Source organism: Papio anubis, chromosome 5, assembly GCF_008728515.1.
Source record: "Papio anubis isolate 15944 chromosome 5, Panubis1.0, whole genome shotgun sequence".
NCBI classification, from domain to species: Eukaryota; Metazoa; Chordata; class Mammalia; order Primates; family Cercopithecidae; genus Papio; species Papio anubis.
Genome location: NC_044980.1, coordinates 22785054 through 22807235, shown reverse-complemented (window position 1 = coordinate 22807235; position 22182 = coordinate 22785054). Strand labels below are relative to the sequence as shown.

The 22182-nt window shown below is 44.2% G+C and overlaps 1 protein-coding gene across 1 annotated transcript; it reads right to left on the bottom strand.

Annotated features, from left to right (window-relative positions):
• Positions 1-1284: 1284 nt before the first annotated feature.
• LOC101004442 (probable histone-lysine N-methyltransferase PRDM7) lies at positions 1285-21940 on the bottom strand. Its single transcript, XM_031666098.1, is given in 12 exon segments — positions 1285-1633; positions 3353-3443; positions 3445-3546; positions 4534-4601; positions 4991-5262; positions 5471-5572; positions 6694-6850; positions 10297-10346; positions 18082-18189; positions 18516-18639; positions 19005-19157; positions 20385-21940. Coding segments are annotated over 11 exon segments (1389 nt in total). The 5' UTR covers positions 19074-19157; positions 20385-21940; the 3' UTR covers positions 1285-1387.
• Between the last annotated feature and the right edge of the window lie 242 nt (positions 21941-22182).

Below are 22182 nucleotides of genomic sequence, written 5' to 3'. Positions count from 1 at the left end.
TCTCTAAAATTTTACATTTCTCTTCCTGGACTTGGGAATCGATTCTCCAATAATTAAACAAGTGGACTACAAGTTTATCTCTTTCTAGGGGTTGAATTCCTGTGGAGACTTGAGCTGAACATATGAGTTCTCTGTGGACCTTCTGAACTCTTCTTGCCTTCAGTGATAAGGGAAGAATGAGGTACACACTTGGGGTTCAGATTTATATGGAGACAAAATTTATTAGAACAGGAGACAAAAAACAAAAAAAAAATGGAGGGGATCGGTGCGTGAAGGAACCACACATGTTGACGTCCCCTGAACACTTACAGAACTATCCCCCGTTCTTCCTCATCTCTAGTCATGAAAGTGGCGGATTTGTTTAATCCGTTATTTCCGATCTCTTTACACTCTGGGGGAATGTAAGGGGCAGCCGACTTCCGCTGAAGCCACCTCAGAGCTGGGGTGTGCAAGTGTGTGGTGACTACATTTGTCTTCTTGTGGCTATGGAGATGAGGTTTTATTACTAATGACTCACTCATCCTTCCTGCAGACTAGGGCTTTTCTCCTGTGTGTGTTCTCTGGTGACTGAGGAGGTTTGCCTTCCGGCTAAAGCCCCGCCCACACTCCCTGCAGACGTAGGGCTTCTCCCCTGTGTGTGTCCTCTGGTGACTGAGGAGGTGTGACTTCTGGCTAAAGCCCCGCCCACACTCCCTGCAGACGTAGGGCTTCTCCCCTGTGTGGGTCCTCTGGTGACAGCGGAGGCCTGAATTATCGCTAAAGCCCCGCCCACACTCCCTGCAGACGTAGGGTTTCTCCCCTGTGTGTGTCCTCTGGTGACAGCAGAGGCTTGAATTATCTCTAAAGCCCCGCCCACACTCCCTGCAGACGTAGGGTTTCTCCCCTGTGTGTGTCCTCTGGTGACTGAGGAGGTGTGACTTCTGGCTAAAGCCCCGCCCACACTCCCTGCAGACGTAGGGCTTCTCCCCTGTGTGTGTCCTCTGGTGACAGCGGAGGCTTGAATTATCTCTAAAGCCCCTCCCACACTCCCTGCAGAGATAGGGCTTCTCCCCTGTGTGTGTCCTCTGGTGACGGAGGAGGTTTGACTTCTGGCTAAAGCCCCGCCCACACTCCCTACAGAGGTAGGGCTTCTCCCCTGTGTGTGTCCTTTGGTGTATAACAACATCTGATTTATCACTGAAACCTTGCCCACACTCTCCATACTTGACTTTTGCAATTCTTGAGATTCCTACTCCCACAAATAATTTGCCTATGTTCTCTGGACTCACTTTCTGGCCTGTTCTGGACTCTTCTTCCATCATTCTTTCTCCCACTCTAGAGCTCCCCATTTGTCCTTTGGGTGGGCTAGAAAAGGCCCTTGAAATCTCCTTCTGCCGTGTCCTTTTATTCAAGAGTTTGGACCTTTCTTTGATCTCTTGACCTTTCGTTTTGTCATTACAGCTGCGTGGATCAGAATATTGCTGCTCCTGATTCTGATCCCCTGAGCAGAGATTCTCTGGTTGGAGGAGTCTTCTTGCAGATGGTCCTCGGAAGTTCTGAGTGGAGTGATTGCGTTCCACGTGTTGACTGAGAAATTTCTGACTTGAAAAGGCCAGACAGCATGAGGGACATGGATGGATCTCTGGCTTTGGTTCTGAAAGAGGAAGTTTTTGGTCAGGGTAGATGTTTTGTTCAGGCCTTACCACATATGAAGGTATGAAGATCAAATGAAGAACCAAGCATTCTTCATACGTTAACAATGCAAGCTCTCTCCCACCAAGTGCTGGATGGACCTTTACAGTCCATTTTTCCATTCCACTTTTATTCACTACATCTTAAAAAAAATCCAGAAATCCCTCATCTTGGGCCTTTTCTATATATCAGCCAGACTAGGTAACCTCAAACAGCATCAGGGGCAGTGTCATTCCTTACATAGATGAACTGCAGCGACCTTTCCCCCACATTGCAGGTATCTTCCAAGTCCTATAAAGCCTTCCCTGATCACCCTCTGCCACATCCTCCCTCCTTGGTCCCTGGGCACTTTTGCTAACACGAGGTCTTCAGCTATTTTATTTTACTGAGAAATAACACTCTTGATGACTTAGGTGAGATTGTCCTTAGTGACTTCCTAAGAGGGAAAAAGGATCTATTAGGAGCACTCAGCCTGGAGATTCACAAATGTAGTTAAAGAGAAGCTGTGTAAGCAAATCTGAATTTGCGTCTCCTCATTGAAAAGGACATATTTAATTGAGGACTGTTATGTGCCTGGTTCTCCATCAGGAAGTGGGATTCAGGTTGGCCAACACAGAGTTGTCCAGGTCCCACTGACTAAAGGACTCTGGGTCCTGCTGCCCCAACTAGGTGCATGGGTTGCTTCTGTTTCAGATTCCACAAATCATAAAATGAGAATATGCTCTTTCTCAGGCTGCACATCAACTATTCATGTTTGAGATATTTCATTCAGTCTGAGCCCATTTCAAATACAATAGGAAGTCTTGTTTCAAAATATATCCCTACTCAGGCTTACCTCCATGCTCCCCACCTTCATCCTGCCCACCATTCTCTCTCACCTGGAAACTGAAGCAGCTCTGAGCAGATGACCCACTGCAGCCTATTTTCCAAAAATGAACCAAAGCTGAACTCTTTCTGGCCTTAGGACCATTGCACTAGCTGTGCCCTGTGCCTGGAACCCTTGGCCCACAGGCACTTGCACTTCTCAAATGTTGTCTCCTAAGAGAAACCTTCCCTGACAATCTCCTGCAACACTCTACTGTCACCTCACACTGATCCCCAGGTATTCTTTCTGGATTTATTTTCTTCAAAGCACTAATCACTGTCTGATATTACACATATGTCTGTATGTAATCATATGGCTACCTAATTCACATGTCATCTGTTCACGAGCAGTTTTTCTGATTGTCTGGATCAATGTGTATTTATACTTCCTGCAACATCGTATGGCACTGAGTAGGAGTTCACATGACAGCTAATTGAGATAATGAATGAATGAATAACAACACATGCATATCATTAAGAAATATCAAGGAAATGCCAGAAGAAACTACCTTGTTAGGAGAACTGGTAGGTGTTTGAGAACTTGATTTTTGTCTTTAAGTCTTTCAGCACTATATGCTGTTATATACTTTGTGCATGAAGTACTTAGAATATAAAATCGGAACAAAGATTTAAAAATATAAAAATTATTCCATAGAGGCAAAGGTATATAACATGAATCTTTAATTTTGGAAGCCACTGATTTGAAATCTTACTGACTTTAGACAGCATTTTACTCTTCCTAAGAGTTAAACCATGAAAACTCTCTAGGTTAATTGTTTCTTTCCTGTCCTTTTAAAAGAGTAACAGTGATGCCTACCTCTCCCGGCCATGAGCTCTTTCTTCCACTTGCTGCCCCATTTGATGCCCAGTTCCTGGCCATACTCATCCCCATACCAGACCAGCAGTTCACAACCTGGCCTAATGACTCGGCAGGTTCTGTAGAAGATCTGCCTGTGGTACTGGAAGGCCACCAGGTTCTGCTCTTCATCATCCCGGGCACAGTTCACATACCTGGGGTCAAGGCAGGCAAAGGGAAAGAAAAGAGGCAGTGAGTTCCCAGTATCTGTCAGATCCAGGTATGGCCCATCATCTGCTGGTGAAGGCCTCCATGGTCTAGTGCTGACCACAACCCCACCACTCCTCCAGTAACCTTCTGCTCATTCCTAAATGTCTTTCGCAATGTCATATGAACTTGCACTTCTGACTACAGTGCTCATCTTGCCTAGAATGCTTCCCTGCCATGCCTAATAAACCATTTTTTCAAAGCCCAACTCCAGACTTACCTCCACCTTGATTGGCCATAAAACACATTGACCTCTAGCTTCTCTAAACTCTAAATTAATTCTGTTTGATACCACAGAACTTGGTGCTTGGTATTTTTCTTATGTAGTCTGCTTCTAGATTAGTGCACATCATTCTACACTTAGCCCAAGTCCATCTTTCTTTGACAAGCCTTCCTCTAATCACCCTATAGTTCACTCAGGTACCATTCACCTGACTTCCCCAGATTCCAAGAGAAACTTAGAAGTCTCTTTCTCTTGGCCCAATAACATAGAACAGTAATAGTTGATTCATTTTTCTATTCTCTGATAGAACGAGAGCCCATTGTGGAAAGGGTCTGGGTCATCCTGCAGCTCTCTTCTGTTCAAGTAGTGAACGTTGCTTCCTAACCTGGAACATACTAAGTGCTTAATAAACGTGGATTACATAAACTAAAGCATGAATTCAGTGTCCCCCGTGAATCTAGACTTCTCAAGGTTTATCTTGGTGCCTCAATTTTGTCTAGCATACATATTTATGTTTTGATACCAATAAATCACAATATCTATACTTTTAATTTTTATTTGTAAATGTTGATGGTATAAAACAGCATTGTATGGAGAAAAATAGAAGTAGGGGATGTGAAAATCATTGAGGGAGGCATGATGAGAAGGAAGGAAATCCAGGTTTGTGAGAAATGAAGGTTCTATCTGAAACTCAGAGAGCTACTGGCCTTACCTCATCCAGTTGGCCCAGGATTTATCTTTTCCATCCACATACTCATAGCAGTTTCTCCCCTTGGTGATCTGAGTTTCAGAAAAATAAGGTAAAGGCTTTTTAAAGGGTAAAAATCAGAAGAATTATTTTACTCCACTGTCATCTATGGCCTTTGGGCATACATAAATTCAACTGCCAATTGAGACCACATGGTATCATCTACACATCTGAGTTGGTTTGTCCAATCAGAGCAGAAGCTCCACAAGGGAGGATGCATTTCTTTGTCTTTGTACCACTCTGCTCCCACGTACCCTTTGATTTCTAAACAAGAATTCCATGTTCCTGCAAAAACCCTTGAGTACACAGAGCTAACCACGTTATCCCTACCTATACCCTAACATGTAGAAGGTGATGTCCCACCAAAGGCACAGAAGGGATGTGGGAAGACAGAACAGGGGAAACGGTAGGCTCTTCTTACCAGCCAAGAGTATCCATTGTTGGCTGCCTCTTCGTCCTGTGTAATTCGGCCCTCATAGGGGCCAAAGTGCAGACCCAGCGGCAGATCAGATGCCTCATTCCATACTCCAAGCCCGGCCTGAGGGATGCCTGATGGCCCAATTCTCAGCCCCGGGGGCAGACTTAGGGCTGAACGGTTAGGATGCCCCTTTTCCACTGCACTGTCCTTTATAAATGTAGGGGGCCCATGAGCAGCACAGCTGTCAATGAAGAAGTTCTGACACATCTCACAATCTGGAAGTGAGGGAAGCAGAGATTAGGAAAGTTGTAATGCATGTTCCTTAATATAAGAGCTTCAAAAAGAGCTTGGCACTCACATCATTCAGCCCCAATCCTGTACTCTAATTCATTAGAGAAAGGGAATGATTTGTGGGCCAAATGATGAAATTATTTTACCAGGATGTAACAGCAAGCTGTGTGAGTGGCCAAAAGGGTCACTTACAGAGGTAGTCATCATCCTGCGGCTCGCTGACCTCTTTGTATGCATGACCCTTTCTTTCTCGCAGACTATACATCTTCCCTTCAGTCTCCTTCCTCCTGAGTTCTAGGTTGGAGAAGAGTAGATGGGTAAAATTGGGAGTCTGGGGTGTCCATCCTTGTTTCATAAGAAAATGTGAAATCTCCTACCATCAAATTAGCATCTACCTTTCTACATACTCTAGTCTCCCCCTCTTCACTGCTTCAGAGAGACTCAGGCCCCACACCCACACTGACTGCAAATGCCTATTCAATTTTAGTTTCTGGCTATTCTTATTATCCCATTAACCTCCCAACCTTTCTGCTTACAAAATGGTTTATTCATGCATTTATTCATTCAGAAAATATTTCTTGAGGGCACATTATATCTTAGGCATTGAACAAAGGCCTGGACATACAACACTAAGAAAGTATGTTCTCTATAGGGGATCTTCTATAAACTAGTAGACATGTGATGGAAGAGGAAATGTAGAAACACAGAAAAGAATATCTATTATCAGAGAGGTGTTTATTGGACACCTTGCATGTATCAGTTCATTTATATTTAATTTAATGCTTTCAAACAATGTTCTTGGTCTATATATACTTGGTCTCATTTTGCAGATTACCATTCAGGAGCTCAGAGAATTTATAAGATTTGCCCAAGGCCCCAATGCTTCTCTGTGGATTATAACCCAAGTGAGTGACTTCAAAGTTAATGTTCTTCCATGCTATTCAATACTGTATCCAAGGCTGGGCATGGTAGCTCAAGCCTGTAATCCCAGCATTTTGGGAGGCTGAAGTGAGCAGATCACTTGAGGCCAGGAGTTTAAAACCAGTCTGGTCAACATGGTAAAATCCTGTCTGTACTAAAAATACAAAAATCAGCTGGTCACAGTGGCACATGCCTACAATTCCAGCTACTCAGGTAACTGAGGCAAGAAAATGGCTATTTTCATGGAGGCAGAGGTTGCAGTGAATCGAGATCGCGCCACTGCACTCCAGCCTGGGTAACAGAGAGAGACTCTGTCTCAGTGAACAAATAAATACATAATTTTAACAAAATACTGCATCTACCTTCTGGTCTCACAGTTGAGTCCAGCTTAAGCCCAGGCCTATGCAAAGTCCACCCCACATAGGTAGACCGTACTCATCAACCTTTCTAGAGGACATAGAGAGACTAAATTCCCCCCAAATATTTTTTCTTACCCAGTTTTAGTCTAGAGTGCTGTCCAGAGGTCCTTGCTTCTCCAGGAGGGGACACTGGTTTCTGAGCCTGCTCTGAGCCACTTGTATTCAGTAAATTTGCCATTCCTGACACTTCTTTCAAACTAGATTCATTATTGAATGATGCCTTGGGCATTCCCTTTAATGTGAGAGTCACATATTAAAAGACAACTTGCATTTCTTTAGTTCTTTATGGCTTGCAACATGTTTTCATATGCATGACTCTAGTTAATGTTCAAACCTTGGAAATATCTAGAGTGTCTAAATACTGGAGAGAAAAAAGAAGGTCTAAGTGAGTAGCGAATCTGGGACTCTAACCCATATCTTAAGGCTCTTTCTTTCAACTTTCTTTAAAATGTTCTATGTAAGTTAAAGGGAAGGAGGAAGAATACTTGGGAAGACTAGCTGGAGAATCAACAAGATCTGTGAAAGAAGCAGGTAAGGCCGGGCGTGGTGGCTCACGTCTGTAATCCCAGCACTTTGGGAGGCTGAGGCGGGCGAATCACGAGGTCAGGAGATCGAGACCATCCTGGCTAACACGGTGAAACCCCGTCTCTACTAAAAATGCAAAAAATTAGCTGGGCGTGGTGGCGGGCGCCTGTAGTCCCAGCTACTCGGGAGACTGAGGCAGGAGAATGGCGTGGACCCAGGAGGCGGAGCTTGCAGTGAGCCGAGATCACGCCACTGCACGCCAGCCTGGGTGACTGAGCGAGACTCCGTCTCAAAAAAAAAAAAAAAAAAAAAAAAGAAGCAGGTAAGAGCTTACAGAGAGAAGGAGGGAATCTTCCATAAAATAGTAGACTGTTGATGGAAGGGGAAATGTAGAAAAGCACAGAGGGACAAAGCACATCCGGAAAATGAGGTAATAAAGCAGTACGGTTGGGAACAGAACAAAGAGATGATTGGCAAAAATATATCTAGACAACTAAGAAAGCAATGTCAAAGTTGCATGTTGCCATATCCTGGAAAGAATATTTGGCTTTGGAATTAGATTAGTTAGTTCCTGTACCAATTCTGCTAATTCTGCTTGTCTGCTTGCATAAGGGTGTATTGTTAGCTAATTCTCTTTTTTTTTTTTTTTTTTTTTTGAAGGAGTCTCACTCTGTTGCCCAGGCTGGAGTGCAGTGGCACGATATCAGCTCACTGCAGCCTCCACCTCCAACGTAGAGATTCTCCTACCTCAGTATCCTGAGAAGCTAGGATTACAGGCATGTGTCACCATACCCAGCTAAGTTTTGTATATTTATTAGAGATGGGGTTTCACTAGAATGACCAGGATGGTCTCGAACTCCTCACCTCAAGTGATCTACCCGCCTCAGCCTCCCAAAGTGCTGGGATTATAGTCATGAGCCCCCGCACCCAGCCCATGCTAATTCTTTATTTTATTTTTATTTTTTTGAGAGGGAGTCTCACTCTGTTGCCAAAGCTAGAGTGCAGTGGCACGATCTCAGCTCACTGCAGCCTCCACCTCCCAGGTTCAAGCTATTCTCCTCCTTCAGCCTCCCGAGTAGTTGGGATTACAGGTGTCCACTACCATGCCCAGCTGATTATTGTAGTTTTATAGAGATGGGATTTCACCATGTTGGCCAGGCTGCTCTTGAACTCCTGACCTCAGGTGATCTGCCCACCTCCACCTCTCAAAGTGCTGGGATTACAGGTGTTAGCCACTGCCCCTGGTGCTAATTCTCAATATTATAGTGAACATGAAAGATAATAATGCTCACCAAAGTGTTCTTTGAGCTACTTAATACAGTATGAATGTGAGATTAATGATTTTTCTCACCAGGCGCAGTGGCTAACACCTGTAATCCCAGCACTTTGGGAGGCCAAGGCAGGCAGTTCACCTGAGGTCAGGAGTTTGAGACCAGTCTGGCCAACCCCGTCTCTGCAAAAAATACAAAAAACTAGCCAGGTGTGGTGGCGGGTGCCTGTAATCCCAGGTACTTGGAAGGCTGAGGCAGGAGAACAACTTGAACCCAGGAGGTGGAGGTTGCAGTGAGCTGAGATCGTGCCACTGCACTCCAGCCTGGGTGACAAGAGTGAAACTCTGTCTCAAAAAAAAAAAAAGGAAAGGAAAGGAAAGGAAAGGAAAGGAAAGGAAAGGAAAGGAAAAGAAAAGAACGGAAAGGAAAAAAGAAAAAAGAAAAGAAAGGAAAAAAATATTTTTTTTCTCACAGATGGGGGGTGGTTCACATCTGTAATCCCAGCACTTTGGAAAGCCGAAGTGGGAGGATGGCTTGAGCCCAGTAGTTCTAGACCAGCCTGAGCTACATGGCAAAACCCCGTCTCTACAAAAAACATAAAAATTAACCAGGCATGGTGGTGCATACCTGTGGTCCCAGCTACTCAGGAGGCTGAGACAGGAGGATCGCACTAACCTAGGAGACGGAGGCTGCAGTAAGCCGAACTTGAGTCATTGCACTCCAGCCTGGGCGAAAGAGCCAGACCCTGTCTCAAATCACCCACCCCACCAACCCAGAAAAATAACAAACAAAAATTATCTCATAGTCCTGATATCATCTCTACGGTTGAAATCTAACTCTAAGATATTTTTAGCACTCCTTGACCCTGTTACTTATAGTTTAATTCATAAACTTGGAATCAGTCATTCAGAAAACACTAAGGAGGCTCTCAGAGGCCCTGAGCTGGGCTTGGGAGTTCTGAGAAAAATCAGATATGGACTAGACTCCTAAAGAGCTCACAATGAAGAGGCAGCAGGCAGGCTAAACGAATAATTCCAGACAACATGACAGTTTCCTAACTGGAGCCCAGAGGAAGGAGTTGTTACTGCCTTCTACAAGAATGAGCATTTGAAATCAATTCCAGAAGAATATTATTTTTACTTAATAGGGTGTAACCTATATGAAGTCCTAAACCATTTTCTTATTTGTTGTTTCTCAGTCTTCAAACCTGAAACTCCTCAGGGCTGGAAGCTGCTTCCTCTGATCAGAATGGGTCCCTTATGAGGGTAAGGACCCTATCTCCTTCTGGGACCATCCACAATGTGAATGATCTATTTGCTTGGAAGCTTCCCTTAATCAGAGTGTTTTAGTGCAAATCTCACTTTACCATAACAGAGGAAAACTGAGGTTCAAAAGTCAGTTGGATGAATTATGTAAGACATATGGGTAACACAACATAAACTTTATAAAACTATTAAACTTTTAATGATCTTATAAGTGCTTTAGAGAAAGAGTTTTGGATTAGACTGCACCAACACTGAATGTGATCCCAGCGATATAATTGAACATTTTTTACCTCAGTTTTCTCATCTGTAAAATGGCTATAGTTATAGCATCTACTTAATAGGTACTATATGTAAGTTGAATAGGAACTTTATGTAAAGTTTATTCATTTAAAATGCTTAAAATAAAGTCTGAAAATACTGAGAAAATAACACCGTGGTAGCGATTGTTGTAGCTGTTCTTATTAACTCTTAAAGTAATGATGATGTCAGACACTGTGCTAAAGAGATCAGGAAAGGAAGGTAGTAGTCCCTATGATAATCTGTACATTCTCCTTCTTTTACCTGTGTTTGGATCTATGAGGAAGGTTTCTTGTTAACAGGATTTGGGAAATACTTACCTTCTGGTGTTTACTCTGTTCCACTCTTACGGCCATCCAAGGAGGTTTAACTAAAAGGTGATGAGAAATCAGTGGTTTGGTTGGTAAATGTTTCCAAACTCTAGAGATACTCTCTTTTATTACTTTTTTTTCTTTTTGAGATGGAGTCTCTCTCTGTCGCCCAGGCTGGAGTGCAGTGGCACAATCTCCACTCACTGCAACCTCCGTCTCCTGGATTCAAGAGATTCTCCTGCCTCAGCCTTGCGAGTTGTTGGGAACTACAGGTGTGTGCCACCACACCCAGCTAATTTTTGTATTTTTAGTAGAGACGGGGTTTCTCCATGTTGGAGATGCTGGTCTTGACCTCCTGACCTCAGGTAATCCACCTGCCTCATCCTCCCAAAGTGCTGAGATTACAGGTGTGAGCCACCGTGCCTGGCCTAACTCTGGAGTTTCTCAGTAGAGACAGAGAATTCTGAATCAGAGAGTGATGATTCCAAGTATTATCCAAAGGCGATTTGGAAATGTTTTCTGAAGTATCATTAAGGCCTATGCTTCTATTAGAGGCATTGCTAATTTTCTTAAGATTTAAAAAAATAGACAAAACTTCCTGTTTGTTTCCTCCTATTAAGGTATACCTAATAAAGTATCTATTACATTAATTTTTAAAATGTAAATTGACTGACCTTTCATGACAAACACACTGAACAAGCTAGGAATAGAAGGAAATCACCTCAACATAAAAAAAGGTCATATAAGAAAAGTCCTCTTTTTTTTTTTTTTTGAGATGAAGTCTTGCTTTGTCACCCAGCTGGAGTGCGGTGGTGGAATCTCGGTGCAAGCTCCGTCTCCTGGGTTCACGCCATTCTCCTGCCTCAGCCTCCCGAGTAGCTGGTACTACAGGCACCTGCCACCATGCCCGGCTAATTTTTTATATTTTTAGTAGAGACAGGGTTTCACCCTATTAGCCAGGATGGTCTTGATCTCCTGACATCGTGATCCACGCACCTCAGTCTCCAAAAGTGCTGGGATTACAGGCGTGGTGACAGGCACCTGTAGTCCCAGCTACTCAGGAGACTGAGGCAGGAGAATCACTTGAATCTGGGAGAAGAGGGAGCGAGGCTCCATCTAAAAAAAAAAAAAGAAATGAAACTGTAAAGATTTTTACCAAAAAATTGTTAGAAGTAATACATGAATTCGGGCCAGGCACGGTGGCTCACGCCTGTAATCCCAGCACTTAGGGAGGCCGAGATGGGCAGATCACGAGATCAGGAGATGGAGACTATCCTGGCTAACATGCTGAAACTCCATCTCTACTAAAATTGTAAACAATTAGCTGGGCGTGGTGGCAGGCACCTGTAATCCCAGCTACTCGGGAAGCCGAGGCAGGAGAATGGCGTGAACGTGGGAAGTGGAGCTTGCAGTGAGCCGATATCACGCGGCTGCACTCCAGCCTGGGTGACAGAGCCAGACTCTGTCACAAAAAGAAAAAAAAAGAAGAAGTAATACCTGAATTCAGCATACAAAATCCACACCCCAAACAGTTGTGTTTCTATTTACTAACAATGAGCAATCCACAAAGGAAATTAAGAAAAAAATCCCAACCACAATAGCATCAAAAAGAATAGAATAATTACGAATAAACTTAACCAAGGAGGCAAAAAACTTGAACACTGAAAACTACAAAACGGTGCCAACAGAAGTTTAAGGAGACACAAATAAATGGAAGGACATCCTGTGTTCATGGATTTGAAGATTTAATATTGTTAACATGTTCATACTGTCAAAATGATCTACAGATTCAATGTCATCTCTATCAAAATGCCAATGCCATTATTTTCAGAAATGGAAAAATATCCAAAAATTCATACAGACTCTCTAAAGAAGCAGAATAGCCAAAACAATCTTGAAAAAGAAGAATAAAGTTGAAGACCTCACACTTTCCTGATTTCAAAGCATATTACAAAGCTACAGTAATCAGAAAAGTATAGTACTGATATAAAGACAGACATACAGACCAATGGAACAGAATAGAGGCCGGAAATAAACCCTTGTGTATATGGTCAGATGATCTTCAGCAAGGATGCCAAGACTACACAATGGAGGAAAGGACAATCTGCAAGAAGTGGTGTTGGGAAAATTGGATATACACGTGCAAAAGAGAAGACAGACTCTTACCACATATCTCATATAAAAATTAACTCAAAATAGATTAAAGACTGAAATGTAAGACCTATAAGTACAGAACTTCAAGAAGAAAACAGAGGAAAATCTTCATGACATTGAAATGAACAATAACTTCTTGTATATGACACCAAAAGCATAAGTAATAAAAGCAAAATTAGACAAGTAGGACTACATCAAACTTAAAAACTTCTGTGTAACATAGAAAACATTCAACAGAGTGGCAAGACATCCTATAGAGTGGAAGAAAATATATGCAAATCACATATCTGATAAAGGGTTAATGTTGCTGAGTGAAGTGGCATGTAACTATAGTTCAGCTATTCAGAGGCTGAGGTGGGAGGATAACTTAAACTCAGGAGTTCAAGACCAGCCAGGGCAACATAGTGAGACCTCTGTCTCAAAAAAAGAAGATAAAGAGTTAATATCCTGGCCAGGCGCTGTGGCTCATGCCTGTAATCCCAGCACTTTGGGAGGCCAAGGCAGATGGATCATCTGAGGTTAGGAGTTCATGACTCGACTGGCCAACGTGGTGAAACCCCATCTCTACTAAAAATACAAAAAATTAGCTGGGCGTGGTGGTGTGTGCCTGTAATACCAGCTATTCAGGAGGCTGAGGCAGAATGATCGCTGGAACCTGGGAGGTGGATGTTGCAATAAGCTGAGATCACACCATTGCACTCCAGCCTGGGCGACAAGAGCAAAACTCTGTCTCAAAAAAAAAAAAAAAGAGTTAAGATCCAGAATATATGAAGAACTCCTATAGTACAACAACAACAAAACAAATAATTAAATAATGAGTGCTATGGACTGAATTTTGTTTCCCCCAAATTCATATGCTGAAGCATATTTAATACCTCAATATGATGGTATTTAAAGATGGAGCCACTGGTAGGTAATTAGGGCTAGGTGATGTCATGAGGGTGGGACTCTTAGGATGACATTAGTGCTTTTGGCCGGGCACAGTGGCTCATTCCTATAATCCCAGCACTTTGGGAGGCCAAAGAGGTGGGCGGATCATTTGAAGCCAGGAGTTTGAGACCAGCCTGGTCAACATGGTAAAACCATATCTCTACTGAAAATACAAAAATTAGTTGGTGTGCCCCTGTAGTCCCAGCTATGTCGGGGGCTGAGGCAGGAGAATTGCTTGAACCCGGGAGGTGGAGTTTGTAGTGAGCTGAGAATGCACCACTGAACTCCAGTCTGGGGCAACAGAGTGAGGCTATCTAAAAAAAAAAAAAAATCTTCTAGTGGATAGTATTGCTTTTATATGAAGAGGAAGATATTCCTTCTCCTTCCTACTGTGGGCACACAAATAATTCATGTAAATACACAGTGAGTTGGAGGCTGCCTACAAGTCAGGAAGAGAGCCCTCACCGGAACCGAACCATGCTGGCACTCTGATTTTTTACTTCCAGGCTTCAGAAATGTCAGAAAAGAAATTTCTGTTGTTTAAGCCACCCAGTGTATGGTATTTTCTTGTGGCAGCCTGGGCTGACTAATACAATGGGCAAAAAACTTGAATAGAGATTTCTCAAAAGAAGATACATAAATGGCCAAGAAGCATATGAAAATATGCTTAACATCACTAATCATCAGGGAAATGAAAATTAAAACCACAATGAGATATCACCTTATTCTGTTATGATAGCTTCTGTCAAAAAAACAGAATATAGCAAGTACTGGCGACAATGTGGAGAAATTGGAACACTTGCTCATTGTTGGTGGGTGGATTAGTCTGTTTTCTGCTGCTTTCCTAGAATGTAACAGAGTAGGTCATTTGTGTGGTTTTTTCTTTGTTGTTGTTGTTGTTTTTGAGACAGAGTCTCAATTCTGTTGCCCAGGCTGGAGTGCAGTGGTGCGATCTCAGCTCACTGCAACCTCTGCCTCCTGGGTTCAAGTGATTCTTGTACTTCAGCCTCCTGAGTAGCTGGGATTATAAGTGTACTCCACCACGCCTGGCTAATTTTGTATTTTTAGTAGAGATGGGGTTTCACCAAGCTGGCTAGGCTGGTCTCGAACTCCTGACCTTGTGATCCACCTGCCTTGGCCTACCAAAGTGCTAGGATTACAGGCATGAGCCACCACGTCTGGCCCAGAGTGGGTAATTTATAAGGAAAAGAATTATTTGGCTTGTGGTTCTGGAGGCTGGGAAGTTGAAGAGCATGGCACTGGCATCTTGCAAGGGGCTTCAAACTGCATCATGACATGGTGGAAGGGTAAGTGTGCAATGTGAGACAGAGAGAAAGACAGGGAAGGGCCCAACTCATCCTTTTCACCAGGAACCCACTCCTGCAATAACTAACCCACTCCTGTGATAATCGCATTAATCCATTCATGAGGTTGGAGCTATCATTACCTAAGCACCTCTTAAAGGCTCTACCTCTTAATACTGTTATGATGGCAACTAAGTTTCCAATACGTGAACTTCCACATATTCAAACCATAGTAGTGGGAATGTAAAATGGTGCAGACACTGTAAAAAACAGTATGGCACTTCCACAAAAAATTAAAACCAGAACTACCTTATGATCCAGAAATTCCACTTCTGGTTATACAATATAGTAAAAAGAATTAAAAGCCGGATCTCAAAGAGATATTTGCACACTGATAGTTATTACAGTATTATTCACAATAGACAAGAGGTAAAGCAACCTAATACCCATTGACGAATGAATGGATTTTAAAAATGTGGTATATACATGGAGAGGAGTATTATTCAGACTTAAAAAAGAAGAAAATCTTGTCACATGCTATGACATGGGTGAATCTTGGGGACGTTATGCTAAGTGATTAAATAAGCCAGTCACAAAAAGAAAAATATTTCATGGCTGATTCTGCGTATATGAGGTATCTAAAGTAATCCAATTCATAGAAACAGAATTGCAGTTGCCAAGAGCTGGAGGGAGGAGGAAATAGGGTGTTATTGTTCAATGGGTATAGAGTTTTAGTCATGCAAGATAAAAAGTTCTAGGGTTCTATTGTACAACAATGTGCTTATAATTAATAAAGTTGTACACTTAAAAATTGTTAGAGAAGTAAATATATGTTATTTTATTTCTTGCCACAATAGAAAATAAATTGACTTAAGCTGGGGATTTTAACTGAGTTCAGATAAAGATGTATAGATGTGTGATAAACCACAGGAGATAGATTCCCTCTAAAGAGACATTCTTTTCATGTCAAAGCATTTGCAGAAAAGCAAACACTGGCCTTTCATACCTCTTATGCTACTTTTAGGTCCTAAGGAATCTAAAATTCATAGATGGGGAAACTGTAGACTGAATCCAAGTTGCTCTCTCTAGTTTGGGCAGATTGACTCTTTTTACTTCTAAACTCTCCTGATCAAGAAGTAGAAGAGAAAATGAGCTTCGCACTTTCATTTTATAATTATGGCACATTATTTTATTTACCTGATGCTGTCTCTGGTCAGTGACATATGGGAAAGATCAGTGAAACTAAACAGCTCTCTCAAACCCACTCCAGAATTGAGACAAAGAAGTAGATTCATTTTGGTATAAGAGGATCATATAGTATGATTAAATGTACATAAATGATGTATCTTAATATTATTTCTTCTTCAAGATATTTAATTCAATAACTAAACTATTATGAGATTGGCATTAGAAAGATTTTTTGTGGATTTACAGTTTAATTACATTTTCTTTAATTGTTCTATGATTTATTAACAGTGTTTAGCAAAAACAATTTTTTTAAAAAAAAAAGAATGATAAATTTTAAACATATAGAAAACAATGGAGAATAGTACTGGAAAACCCATACATCCATCACCATTCAGTCCAATGTCAATATTCTGCCACAACTGTTTCAGGTCTTTTTATGTTTATTTCAAAATTTAAAAACAAAAATAAAAACAAACAAAAAAACTAACCAAACCACAGGGAAACCACCTGCCAGCCCTTCCTCCTTTTGTTGTGATAATAAATGGTTTGAATTTGGTATTCTTATTCACATTTAGATTTTATGCATTTACCACTTATTGTTATATCTATAAATACTATACATAGTTTACAGGTTTTAAAACTTTATATGAGGCCAGGTGTGGTGACTCATGACTGTAATTCCAGCACTTTGGGAGACCAAGGCGGGTCTGCCACTAGCCTGGCTAATATGGCAAAATCCCATCTCTACCAAAAATACAAAAATTAGCCCGGCATGGTGGCACGTGCCTGTAGTCCCAGCTATTCGGGAGGCTGAGGCAGGAGAATCGTTTGAACTTGAGAGGTGGAGGTTGCAGTGAGCTGAGATTGTGCCACTGCAATCCAGCCTGGGCAACAGAGCGAGACTCTATCTCAAAAACAAAAACTAATTGACAATGATATATGAATAACCTCTTACTGTATACACTGTCTTGCATTTTGCTTGTTTGTTGAACATTTATGTTTTCGAGGGAAAACTCTTTTTCCTTTGTTAAATTCTGAAATGTAGCTGAGACCTAAACCCAGGCTGGTTTCAGGAGGTCACATTTTTCCCCCTGAGACCGAGTCTTCTCATTCTGTTGCCCAGGCTGTAGGGTGGTGGTGGCATGATTTTGGCTCACTACCACCTCCGCCTCCTGGGTTCAAGCTATTCCCCAGCCTCAGTCTCCTGAGTAGCTGGGATTATAGGCACCCACCACTACGCTCGGCTAATTTTTTTTTTTTTTTTGTATTTTTAGTAGAGACAGGATTTCACCATGTTGGCCAGGCTTGTCTCGAACTCCAGACCTCGAGTGATATACCCTCCTCGGCCTCCCAAAGTACTGGGATTATGGATGTGAGCCACCGTGCCTGGCCAAGAGGTCACTTCTAAATCTTCCTGGGGTCTATGCACTGTGGTTCATGCCTGTAATCCCAGCACTTTAGGAAGCTGAGGTGGGAGGATCACTTGAGCCCAGGAGTTTGAGGCTGCAGTGAGTCATGATTGCACCACTGCACTCCAGCCTGGGTGACAGAGTGAGACCTTGTCTGTAATGATAATAACCATCATCATCATCATCATCCCAGCACTTTGGGAGGACAAGGCAGGCAGATCACTTGAGGCCAGGAATTCAAGATCAGCCTGGCCAACATGGTGAAACCCCATCTTTACAAAAAATATAAAAATTAGCTGGGCAAGGTGGTGCACATCTGTAGTCCCAGCTACTTGAGAAGCTGAGGTGGGAGAATTGTTGAACTCGGAAGGCAGGGGTTGCAGTGAGCCGAGATTGCACCACTGTACTCCAACCTGGATGACAGAGCAAGACTCTGTCTCAAAATAAATAAATAAATAAATAAATAAATAAATAAATAAATAAAAATAGGCCAGGCATGGTGGCTCACAGCTATAATCCCAGTACTTTGGAAGGCCAAGATGGGTAGATCACCTGAGGTCGGGAGTTCGAGACCAGCTTGACCAACATGGAGAAACCCCATCTCTATTAACAAAAATTACAAAAAATTAGCTGGTCATGGTGGCACATGCCTGTAATGGGAGGCTGAGGCAGGAGAATCGCTTGAACTTGGGAGGCGGAGGTTGCAGTGAGCCAAGATCACACCATTGCGCCCCAGCCTGGGCAATAAAAGCGAAACCCCATCTCAAAAAAAAAAAAAAAAAAAAAATCCTCCTTCCCTTCCCTCTTACCTTGCTGTCTAGGTGTCCATTCTTCATCAGAATCTTCTGTGTCATCCACCTGGAGTTTGATGGCCTGCCTTCGGTGACACATGAAAGCTGGTCGAGTGGCTCTGAGACCTGAAAAGAATAAAAAATTTTGTTCTAAAACGGAAGAGCTGGGAGGAGGAACAAAGGGCAGTGGCAATGGAAGGCACCACAAAGCCAGTGCTGCTTAGTCTGCTGAGCTGGGAGAGTCTTGAAAAAGGTCAAGATGTGACCTCTGCATGGTCAGTATCCACACTCAGTCCTGCACTGATGCAAAAGAATAAAATTTCCCTCCAGATTTGTCTCCATGCAAAAGGGAATTGTGGGCAGATGCCACCACCAGAGAACTAAAATAATATAGGGACCAAAGACCTGTTTTATGTCTCCCAGACTGGTCTGTGCCCAGCACTTCCTGTTACCTATAGTAATCAGTGCATTATAGTTCCTTTTCACATTCCTATAGCGAGTTTTCTCCCAGTCTCCCATCTCTGCCCATTCTTCCTTGGTGAAGTATATGGAAATGTCTTTGAAGGCATCTTTGACCTAGAGGAAGTAACAGATTCTGTCAGTGATTTACTAGTACACATCGAGCTGGTCCTTTTCCTCTACCCTGTGTATAGGGCATAGCCTGGGGCCTCTGGGAGTCTCTGTGAAACATAAAGACCTTCCCTCCTTCTCCAGATTGTGTCCCATTTAACTGAGCAGACGCTGAGCATTCCTAGCTCTCTGCTGACACAGAGCAGTCGCTGATGTTAGTGTTCTTTTCTCCCCCGTGTCCTGCCCAGGACCAGCTGCCCCCATTCCATGCACATTCAGACAGGGTCACCCAAGGGTACAGGCCAGGAGTCTGCAGCACTCCAGAGATCAGCTCCTGATAGGAGTGTGGCTTCGCCTCCCCGACTTCTCACCATGGGCTTCCACTCTGTTCTCTCTGTGTCTTCTTCTGGGCTCTCCTCTTGGGACCTTTCAGGGCTCATGGTGCTGGGACTGTCTAGAAGGACTTTCTCCAATTCCAAGTGTGGGAAGGGCTCTGAGTCTCCCAGCTCCTAGGCCAAAGACTCCTGTGGAAGGAGAAGGTGCTGAGAGCAGGCAACAGCCCTGAGCACTAGCCAGAACCAGGCTCTGTCTTCTCCATCTGGCTGGGGTGTTCAGAGCAGAAAGATGTGGGTTCCTGGTGAGGTCTCAAGCACCCCAGGGAGGTCTGGAGGTACTGATGGGATGGGAAGGCCTCCACTGGCCATGAGCTACCACCTAATGTAAGCTGGGTTTTGTTCTTTTAGTTCCCCTGCAGCTTGGCTCATTTGGAGAAGGGTGGCACAGGTGGCTGGAGGGTTGTAGCTACCGGTGTTTTAGGGGAATCCCGAGGTGTGAGAGCCAGAGGAGTCCCAAGGAGACCTTGAGACCCCCTGACTGCTGGGACTTGGGTCAGACTGAGGAGCAGGGTTCTGTTTCAGGGAGGCAAAATGAACATTTCTCATAGACAGAATTTCGGGATCTCTACCTGAGGATTCTAGAAAAATCCAGGAGTAAAGCAGTCTGCATCTTTAAGGGGAAGCTATCTCTCAGGTTGAGATTTGGGGTCCCTCAGGCTGAAGGGATTTGAAATGTCTTAGACTGAAGAAATTGGGGTTTATCGGATTGAGGGAATTTGGGGTATCTCAAACTGAGGAGCTTTGGTATCCCTCAGGCTGATAGTATCTGTGGTTTTTCAGGATGAGATTTGGGGTCTTTTAGGTTGAAGAGATTTGGGGTGCTCAAGTTGACAGGATTTGAGATTCATCAGGTTAAGGGGATTTGGGATTCCTTGGGATGAAAGGATTTGGGATCTTTGAGGTTGAGGAAATTCTGGATTTCAGGTAAAGGAGATTTGGATCTCTCATTAAGAAGTTTTAGGGGTTTTGACGCTGAGGTTATTTGGTCCTTGAAGCTGAAGGGGTTGAGTTTTCAGGCTATTTAGGTTATCTGAGGTTGGGGAAATTTGGTCTCTGTGGGTGAGCTATTTAGGGTTCCTCAGGCTGAGGGATTTAGGGTGCCATAGTGTGAGGGGAATTGTGGCTCCTCAGGCTCAGAATGTCTTAAGCATTAGGAGATGTTCCTCTGGGTGAAGGGATTTGGGGTCCCTGAAGTACTTTGCGGGTTTCATGCTGAGGGGATTTTAGGTCCTGCAAGATGGCAGGATTTGGGGTCTCTTGAGGCTGAGAGGATTTGGAGCTTCTCAGGGTCAGGGGATTTCGGGTCTCCCAGGCTAAAATTTGAAGGTCTCGGGATGAGGATTTACGAGGGTTTACAAGGGTTTCACGCTGCACGACAAAGGCTCCCCATGCTCTTCACAGTCTCCCGTGCTCTACTGCCGCGGTGTTCACCCCGGCCGGGCGTCCTCTCAGAGTCCCCCTCAGGAGATGAGCCGCGCTGGAAGGCGAGGCGCCAAGCTGTAGAGCTGCCAGCCAATCAGCGCTGAGACCAAGGCGAGCCCGCCACTCGGCAGTCAGGAAGTGCTAAATGGGCGGGGAGTAGGGCGGAGCCTTGTCTGTCAGTCACGGGCACAAACAAGTTTTGGGCTCAGGGGGTCTGGGAGGGGCCTGGCTCTTCCCGCCCTTGGAGAAGGTCCCTCGCCACCCCGCGGAGATTGCGTGTAACCATCTGTAATCCTCCTGTGCGCAGGCGCAGTTTCTTCGCGTTTTTATTACTTGGTTTCCCCCAACTCCGGTGTTTGCGACTGAGCCGGGAGGCGGGGCTGCTCCTCACGTCCCTCCGCAGGCCTGGGTCTTCTGAGAGAACACTGTGTCTTTCTGAATTGCCAGAGCTCTTGCACTGATTCTCATCTGGGAGGGTTGGTGTTCCCTTAACTGTGGTGTAAGTTGGGTATTGTCAGCTGACTTCGTTTCTGGATGCTTCAGAGGGCCAGGGTTCTGTACAGGACCCTTACGTGTGGGTGAATTGTGCTTGGTTTCACAGATGTTGTATTAGCTGGTCAATGTTGGTGTCGTAGTTAGGGCCGTGATCCAATAGATGGTGCTTAAGAGGAAAGGTTGCTATCTCTGGCAGCTAGGCTCTTTTGTGCTTTGCGTTTGCAGGCGTGCTTTGCGGTGAGACGGGAGAGCGATAGCCCTTTACCAGCTCCTGGACCTTGGTGGAGCCTCCTGTGATCACTGGTGCCTGCCTGCGTTTCTTTTGTTAGGTGTTCTGGGCTGCGGGGCGCCCTCGGGCAGAGGCTGCATAGGTCGCCCCCTTTCTGGACTGGCTCTCTGGAGGGAGGCATACCTCAATCCCTCGCTGCCCAGTATCCCAAATGTCTCACCTCTCTCAGTGCTCTGAGAGTGGGGGCCCCTCCCCCGTTCAAGTGCTAGCCGCAGATCTCCCCCTCGGTATCCCTAGCTACGTGCCACAGCCCTGGGACACCAAGAAGTCCTATGGCTTGGGGCTGGGCTCTCGCTGCGCTGGGGAATCCAATGTTCTCCTGGATCACGGGGTAGGTACTCAAGTGCAGTGATGCACTCAGGCTGGGCTGCAGAGGCTGCGCTGTGCACCTGCTCTTGCAGAGTGGCTAGGCATGGACCCTGAGAGGGGCCAGTGGGCAGGAGGACTGGCAGAACAGAGGCACCCAAGTCCCACAGGGAAGTTGCCCCTGCTGTCTCCTGGCTCAGAGGTCAGCTGCTGCCAGAGCCTCCTGCAAGGAGATAGGGAGCCTTGGGGAATTGGCGTCTGTATTAGTCCATTCTCGCACTGATATAAAGAAATATCCAAGACTGGGTAATTTCTAATGAAAATAGATTTAATTGGCTTATTGTTCTGCAGACTGTACAGGAAGCATGATGCTGGCACTTGCTTGGCTTCTTGGGAAACTTACACTCATGGTGGAAGGTGAAAGGAGAGTCAGCACTTCACATGGCCAGAGCCAGGAGGAAGAGAGAAAAGCGGGGAGGCGCTATACACTTTTAAACAACCAGATCTCACTATACAGTTCCAAAGAGGTATGGTGCTAAACCATTCATAAGAAGTTTGCTCTGTGATCCAGTCTTCTCCCACCAGGCCCCACCTCCAACACTGGGGATTACATTTCAACATAAGATTTGAACAGGGACACAG